General features: G+C 51.6%; 1 protein-coding gene across 1 annotated transcript; it reads right to left on the bottom strand.

Moving 5' to 3' along the window:
• Positions 1 to 106: 106 nt before the first annotated feature.
• Positions 107 to 7,690, bottom strand: J4E88_010273 (uncharacterized protein; the record flags this gene model as incomplete). The annotated part of the gene is made up of 5 exons (XM_049403868.1): positions 107 to 2,947; positions 3,012 to 3,225; positions 3,282 to 5,088; positions 5,425 to 7,165; positions 7,688 to 7,690. 5 exons carry the CDS (start codon positions 7,688 to 7,690, stop codon positions 107 to 109), a joined length of 6,606 nt encoding a protein of 2,201 aa, XP_049250385.1.
• Positions 7,691 to 8,845: the final 1,155 nt, after the last annotated feature.

Genomic DNA, 8,845 nt, shown 5'->3' on the forward strand with positions numbered 1-8,845 from the left:
TGTAGAGCTGTGCCGATGTCACTACCGCCTCTTCGTGTAACATCCTTTCTCTCTTCTCTCATCCAATCTTCGTCTCTAGATTGTCACCAACCGTCAAAATAGCCAACTACTCTTCCACCACAAAGTCGCTCTCCTCCAGCCGAACTCCGCTTAGCATCCTGCCCAGATGGGTCTTCTCGACGCCTTCTCCTTCCCGCCGGATCTTCATGAGTAGCGCTCGCAGGAAGGGCACAGGAGACTTCTCCAGCCCCCAGATCCCAGCTGGCGGATCAATGAAGCCATCTGCATAGACTTCCTGACCGTCTTTCGCTGTTCCCTTTAGAAGACCAAGATAGTCACAGATCTCGGCGTACTCCGACAGCGATCGTAGATAGAGGCTCCCGGCGAAGAGATTCAGCTGCATCGTCAAGCTACGCGAGACTGAACCAGGCACGAAGTTGCGGCCGACATTATATAGCATGAGATCATCGACCGATGCGTAGCTGGCATTGGAACGCGGTGCGAAGATATGCAGGCAGACTGTCTTCGACTGGCGGAGGAGAGGTACCAGCTGGTTGGCCTCGTAGGGACTCACAATGATGAGCTTGCTAACACTTCCCTGGCGATGGACGGAAAGTACGAATTGTACAGGTCGTTGGTACGAGTCGGATACGAAGGACGCGCGAGTCGATCTCGGAGGAACTTGAACAGTGTGTATGAAGTCCGCTGTGACCAGCAAGTCGTCAGGGAATTTGCTCAGATCAACATCCTTGGCAGCGCTCGTGGTGGAGAGGGCTTCGAAGGCCGGTCCCCATGCTTCTGAACTGGCGCAGAACTCTCCTGTATCGATGAGGCGCTTCAGGTCCGGGTGAAAGTTATGCGGATGAGCCTTCAGGCGTGGTGGGCGCTCGATTTGGCGCTCCTCTTCTATCTCCGGGGCGAGTTCGCGTTCCTGCTCCTCCGATAGCGCAGCTGAGCCAAAGCCCATGGCTTCGAAATCACGGCATCGCGATACGATCTTGACGATGTTCTTATTAGATTCGTCCCAATCCTGGAGGTGTTTGGAGCTATCGTCATCTGGCTCGCGTGGCTTGTATCGAGTCTCCAGGCTTGCTGCTTCCTCTTCTAGGAACTCTTCCGCTGTTCCTTTGGTCGTGTTGGCACCGTCCAGCAATAAGTGCTTGCGGCTCTCGAATCGGTTCCCCTGCACAGCCCACAGTGGGAGCGAACGTTTGATATCAGACCAGGTCTCGCCCATCGCCCACGCCAGTACCTCATAAACGTCGATTGGGGTACCGGGCGGTTTGCCGTTTCGTTCGTAGATCTTGGTACGTATCTCCCCGGGTACGACAAAGCACACCGATTGGCCATTACCGAGCTTTCGTAGTCGCATAGCTGCTTGTGTGAGGCGATCCTTGGTCAGTTGACTGCCTAACGTCAGGGCAGCCCGATAGTGTCGCGGTAATCCTGGTATGTCTGTTCCCCGTGTATGGCTCTCGTCCAAGTAGACGACACACGAATCTAGCATCTTCGCGTATGGAGATGTCTGGAAGGATTCGATCTTGGAAGAGCGATCTAGGACAGACAGTTCCTCGTCCTCAAAGTATACCACGGCTGCGACGTCGTTGCCTCGTAGCTTCAGCCAGGCTTCAGCCACCTCTCGGTTGTTCATATCAAGGATTGATGCGCCACAGTCCAGTATAACTCTTATGTCTGGATGTAACCCCTCGATGAAAGCAAGAAGATGCTGTCCATCTTTACTGCTTGTACTACCAATGGCGCGTGCGGGTAAATGGGCCACAGAAGTCTCATCCATCAACAGATATGACAAGACCCGAGCGTTGGTGTGTTGTTGGCTCGGCAGATCAAGTTGGTGCATGTTGAGTGGAAGAAGATGCCGGGTATCGTTTGTTCCCGAGAAGCCGGTCGTGGGATTCGGTTTCTGGATCGCCAAATCCCATCCACTCGCACTGAGCTTTAAAGGGAACTGCTTCAGTTCCTTGGGGAACACGAGGTGAGAGACGAAATAGTCGACAGCCTTCTTGGAATGCCGTAAACCTGGGAATACTTCCTCAACGCACTGATGCTCATCGCGTGTGGAGAAGCCAGAGAGCTGTCTGAAGGCCTCGGGTAGACTTGAAGAGGCGGTGCTGACGAACTCGTCGAAGTGAATGGTCGCTTGATCGGACTTCAACAGATGAATCAAGGTATCGAACAGGTCCTCGTTTCTAAGACCCTCGTAGTACCAAGATAACAAGCTCAACAAAATCAGAACGTCAGGGTGTGAGTATTCACTCCTAGGTGAAGGAGAGTCCTTGCTGCGATATGGTACGGCTAGTCGAGTGGCTGGAGTGCGTGTGTTGTCGAGACCAAAGTTGACGCGGTATCGCTTCTGCGAGAACACAAAGTTCAGCACGCCCCCTGCAAATAGCCCGCGCAGAAGTAGTAGTGCCGGCTTAGTCGTCTCGGTCCAAAATTTGCTGTGTTCGACTTCCTCGATCTCACGAGGTTCCAGCTCCGTTACGGATATGTAGCGCAGTATCGCGGCCTGCATGGTGGGAGACTGCGAACGAGATGGACTTCCTACGCCTGATTCAACGACCTTTGTCGCGAGCAGACGCAAAACCAGATCGGCAGCGTCTGGTCGTAGGAACCTAATCCTGGGATATCGCCCGTCGCCATCGCCTTCTATATCAATCGCCTCGGGATGGATCTCCTTGACCTGCTTCGCCACAGGGGGGATTAGCGCTAGAAGATCCTGAATGATCAACCATCGCTCTGGAGCGTATTCTATCGAACTCTGGCTGCCCATCGTGTAGATGAGCTCAAACTTGGTCGAGAAATTCTCATCACTCTCGTCGATACAGTCGCATGACACGTCGTCGAACCATTGCTGGGTTGCTAGCAGTTTCCGAGCGGTTTCCGGCTGATCAATAAGAACACATTCCACTGCCATCAGCTTGAAGGACTGTAGGGGTAGAGGTACGAAGTCAGTATGCGTCTCACATGCTTTTCGTAGAGCCATGACTTACCAGGATGTGCTCCGGTTGAATCAGTAATACACCGCGCTCGCGAATGCATTCTTCGTAGATCTCGCGGATGGTGACGGCATCTTGAGCATTAAGTCGGAGGTTGCGTGAGAAGGGCATCTGATAAACTTTTCGGTTCAAGAGACCACCAAGCTTAGCGACCAGCATTTGCAGCATCTGCCGGCTCTGGGGTTTTGCGATGACCACTCGGACAAGCCTAGTTTCTAATATTAGTATGCTGTAGTCCGATCGGTTGGGTTCAGAGACACTTACTTCTTCTTGTCTCCATGAAAAGCACTGAGTATGGGAAGAATAGTTGAGCTCTTGCCACCGCCCATGAGCAGTTGAAGCACGATATTCCAGCCATCTTTTGGCGAACGCATCTGGCTAGCAATAAACTCCTGTTCGGCCCGTACAAGAATTCCGCTCTCAGCCTCGATGAGAAGAGTCTCTGGGTATTGATGCACGTCCCAATTGCTATGTCCAACATGGCGGAGCTCCTCCACGAGATCGACCGGCTTCTTGGATAGGCGGAGTAGCCGCTGAGCGCGTTGTAGATTTGTGATAGCGAGCGCATACTGAATGACAAATTCTTTCCAGGCAGACGATAGTGTGTCGAATCGGTCTCTGTGTAGTTGACCGAGCCAGAACTTTGTACATAATCGTGGCGACAGCTGTGTTTGAAAGGCGACTTGGTGGCTAAAAAGCCCCTTCAATGCGGAGTTGAAGGTCTCAACATGGTTCTGGCACTTGCTGAGGTAGTCGTGTAGCAGAGCTTGAACATCTGCAACTAACTCGTCATGCGTGGGCTTGCTGTTGATGAACGAGTTGAGGGCATCGCAGCTTGATCGTAGATTCTCAACGTACTCTCGCTCACACTTGGACGTGGCGTATACCATGTTCCTTCGGCAAAGCTCTTCAAGCCTCTCTTTCACCGGGGAATGCTCCTCGGGCTTATATTCTCTGGCGACTGTCACTGCAGGCTCAGAAGGAGCTTTCAGTGAAAGGGTTTCAATGGATAGAGACGGATTCGAAGTGAAAACATCCGCCACGCTGAGATGCCGAGCGGAGTCGCTGAGCCTGTTCTGCTTTGGCGGCGAGGTGAGAATATGCCGTGGTGCCAGTATCTGCGATGCTGCCTGTCGTTCCATGATCGTCGATAATTTTCCAAGGTATTCCATGAACATGTGGTTATCGTACCAGGTGTAGAAATGGTTCCGGACAGTGACCATTGCATCAGACACATTAACGTACGTGTCAGTTGCAGCTGCTTGCGGTAATGCAGGAACTTGTATCGGCCACTGCTTCTTCAAGCCGCTCACGAAGGTCTGGATTGCACTATTCTTCCGTTGTCGAAACAAAGAGTTCATTCTGTTGTGATGCTGCTGTTCAGTCTCTGAAGCCGACTTCGGTGACATCGCTTCACGAGAATCTTCGAATGGCTTGGCGTTGTTCTGAAGGATGTTCTCGATTGTTGTTTCGTGAAAGACATGTCCCTTAGCTAACTCGAACTTTGAAGCAGCAGGTGGTTGTACTGTGGAAAAGTCCTGTGAAATGTAGAATGCAGCAAACGACTGTATGACATCCATGTCCGCTGTCTCGGCGTAAGACATTGCAGACAGCCATGTAATCACGTCGTATCTATTGTTGCTCCTGGTAGACACGCCGGCTAGACCTGGTTGTAGAGTGCACCATTGCTCTATAACTCCTTTTGATGCATCGTCCAGCCACTTTGAATCGTATCGGAGACTTGCAGAATCGAAGGAACGATCCACTCCGAGGATGGTAGCATGTTTGAAGTGCTGTTGGAGAAGCCTGCCTTTGAATCCTGTGATAGGGCTGTGAAGGCTGAATTGATCCCGTAGCATTAGCTTGGCTGTCGTAATAGCCTGAACCCCTCTTTTGGAATGTAATTGGGCGTCTCGCCGATCGTAATGCGAGTCTTGTGCAGAGCTGAAGTGCTCTGCACCAAAGCCGGTGACGTAGAACGTGGCAGTGCGAATTGAAGATCGCTCATCCAAATAGGCAGTTGAAGACGACATCAACTTCTTTTGGGCTTTTCTGATCATCTCGAAGTCATCTTGTTTGTCAGGGTAGAAGAATTGCATCCTCTCAACTTGATGTAGTAGGCTCGATACGAGGGACCGCAAAGAAGTATGTTGCGATAACGATGGGAGACTCATATCCCACTTCGTACGCTGCATTACTTTCAGATGCTCTGGATAAAACGATCTCGTAGCCGAGAGATCAGCCAGACAGGTCAGAAGATCTATATCTTCTGGTGCGAGAATGTCGATCGATCCAACAGCTGCCGATCTCAGAATTGAGAGAGCTGACTCAGTGCCGGTACATTCAGTGAGAGGATCGGGTAGGCAGTGAGATGTTAGCGCGTGCAAGTAGCACAAGATTAAGCGACTTCGTAGGCTTCCATCTCCGGTTATCTGACCAAGCGTGTCGTCGATTTGATAAGCGCGAATCCGAATTGCCGAGTCTTCTAGCATCTTGACCTTAGGATGATGTAAGTCTCCCTTCGCGAAACTGACTGATCCTTCCGGAATGATCATCATTCGCCGACCTTCCGCTGACCTCAATATCAACCGACTTTGCATGCCAACGAGGGCTCCCATCGTTTGATCAGAGTCGATAATCATGTCGCGAAATTGGCGAGAGCGCAAGTGGTCATTCGCTTCGGTGAACTCGAACGAGAGTTGTAGTCGCGGTAGCTCTATCTCAACACGGAGATCAGAAGTATTGTCTGGATCAACGAGACGCATGTGCATGTGTAGCGGTTTCTCTAGTGGTGCCAACATGTTTGAGATGGTACGGGCTGTACGGCTACGCACGTCAATCATAACCTTGTCCGTGTCGACTAGCCGCCACAAAGTTCCGTGTCGTACAAGACGCCATCGTGTATCGTCGCCTTCAGTCGACCAGGGCGAATAAATAGGTCGAAACAAGATCTCTTGAGCCTGTGAATCGTACATGTGTACGGCATGCGTCACCAAGGACTGAGGTAAAAGGTCCTGGAATAGACGTGAAGGCAGCAATTCGAGCCTCTTGCCATATCCAATGGCACACATCAGCAGATCGCTGCCGCTCATACCAAAATGAAGATTGTAGCCTCGATACAGAGTCTTTGCAGAGAACCTGAACCCGATTTCATCGGTCGGCACAACTTCCAGAGCTGATTTGTGGAATAAAGGCTCGTACATTCTATGTCGCTCATACTCGGCATGAAGCTGAGCCAACGGAAGGCCATTGACAAGTAGCTCTCCAGTGAGCAGGTTGAAGTGCACCGGCAAGGAGCCTGATGTCGCAAGCATCCATTGCTTTTGGCGGTTTTCGTCCAGCGAACTCCAAGAACTACTGGAATTCGATTCTTTGAATGCGGCCCAATTCGCTTTGATGGCATCCGAAAGGCCACTGTCATCCTTGATGATGCGGTTCCGTAGTATCGGAAGGATGCGATACATCAGTGACTTCCACGACTGTAGTGAGATACTAAAGAGCTCTGTGAAATCCGACTGCATGGTTCCACAGTGCTCCTGCACAACAATAGACGATTGAAGCAACGTTGAGATTGCCGACCTTTGCTGAAGCACAGTCTTAAAGTCAGACTCTTCCACATCATAGGTCGAGGTGCACAGCAGCGCTACCTCTGTAGCGCGGCTCCAAAGTTCTGTGCGCTGGCCGTCGTCCGTTGAGTCAGCCACTCGCTCCTTCAAGCGTCGTAACCATTTCAAGCAAACCGCTCGCAAAGTCTCAAGATAATCAAGCGCGCGAGAACGAACGTCCTGGGCTCGTTTCAAGCTCAGTACTCGTCGAGTGAGTAGGGAGAATATTGCTGCAGCCCTCCATGATTCCCAGTTTTCTTCGATGCGGCCCAAGTTGCTCTCAAGCTGCGCGAGCATAGCATGGCCAAACGGAGTTTCTGTGAGGATAGAGTGGCTTGACCGCTCGATGCACTGACTTGGCGGACCCGCCTGATGTACAGCCTGGAGAATTACACATTGCGTCTCAACTCTTGTCCAGCCGACCGATGGGTTCGCCAGCTGAGCGAAGATGTTCGAACGAACAGTGTTATTCCTGAGGGGTAGCGCACTCGGAGCCTTGTACTTGTCGATCGAGAAGTGAGCCGGACAGTCTGACAAACGGGCCTATCCGAGGTGTCAGTGAGATCTATCATAGCGTGTGGAGGAGCTGACAAGGTCGTGGTTTGTGCCCTGCCATAACGTATCCTGGAGGCGTTCGCTGTGATATGCGCTGATGAACCAGCAACAAAACCCATGCGAATGCGTCCAAAGTACGCCACAGCTAAGAATTGATGTCCTAGACGAAAGGGAAATCAGGCTTGGGACTTACGGATGTCTTTGTCCGCTGGCAAGCCATCAGGCGAACTGAGCGGTCCATGCATGAAGCATTGCAGTGCTCTTGATCGCTTCGGCAGGCCGTGGACTTAGTTCTTGATACCTTGTTTGTAGAGCCTGTCTGTTTCATGAAAGAACCTTGCGCTGCGCCGTGTTACTCGTGTTGTTGGGCGTTGTCTAGATAGACGTCGTCTTCGATCAGATGAGGAGTGGCGTCCATCACCTTCCAGTGGGCAACATTGAGGCTATTGACTTGCGAGAGCGGAATGATGCGTTGAACAGGATACCGAGATGAGAGTAGATGCGATGTACCATGATGGCTGTCGAGCGTATATGAGCAGGATGGCTGTGGCAGATTTGCGTCCTTGTAGCCGACAAGAGCGGTGATGAAATACGCTAATGTGCCGTGCCATTCGCTGTGTGCTTCAGGGATCATCAACTCGGAGATAGTTGCGTTTGCTTCGAGCAATCTGGATAAGGGCGGCTACGCGTAAGGCTGGATCATGAGTGGTCTCCGCTGTCCTGGGCCGCACATCCGTCGCACCTCATTGGATGCCTCTGTTTTGTGTTCCCTTGATGAGAGTCCTATGATATCGTCAAGTGCCAACACTCGACAGCGTCGTAATGATAAATTTAGTCGATGTACTGACGCCTGAAGTTCATCGGCTCTTCAAACTTTCCGTTACCGTTGGCAGTTGCATCAACCCGAATTTCGATAGTGCAGCCTGGGGTGGCTGACATTGATCATAGTACCTGACAGCGAAGAATGAGGCATGTCTAGACTCCCAAAAAATAGAGGACTGCCTCTCCCTCCGTTAGGCGGCCGTGATCGAGCATGGTATCCGGCTGCGTGTAGGCGTTGTAGTCGGCTGTCCAGAGGAAGAGCGAAACATTGGAGTTGTGCTGGATGAACCCCACGATCGTATTCGACCAGCGAGGGATAGATTTTGCACAAGAATTCATCGTGTGCAGCCCATAACTCACTGACGGCGAGGTACGTAATCGACGACTCACGAGGAATGCGAGCACGAGTACCACTATCGGTCTCGATGTGGCTGATCATAAGATCATCGAGTGTGCTACATGCATCCCCATCGTGAAGCTGACAACTTGTCTAGCGGGTAAGATGGTGCTCGATCCAACTCTCATAAGTAGCCAGACGAAAGCATTCAACTTCGTGAGCACTTAACAGCTGCCGAATAGTTGGTAGCTCAGTGGTTTGAGAGAACGCATACTCATGCGTGGACGAGAACGTAGAAGGCGCAACCTCCAGCTTCCGGGACTTGATATCGTATACGAAGACATCTAAGCCTGACAAGGACATGTCGAGATCGGTTCCAGGCTTGGAACTGGCGATGACCCTGAATTCGGCACTCGCTCGAGACTTGTCCACTTGATCCTTGCAATGCTGCTTGATGAATACGTGAGCGTTCACCATCTCGCCGTGGAGATATCGCGCCCAGCCTGGCT

This window comes from Alternaria novae-zelandiae, assembly GCF_023758075.1.
Source record: "Alternaria novae-zelandiae strain BMP 2774 chromosome Unknown scaffold_31, whole genome shotgun sequence".
Taxonomy (NCBI): domain Eukaryota; kingdom Fungi; phylum Ascomycota; class Dothideomycetes; order Pleosporales; family Pleosporaceae; genus Alternaria; species Alternaria novae-zelandiae.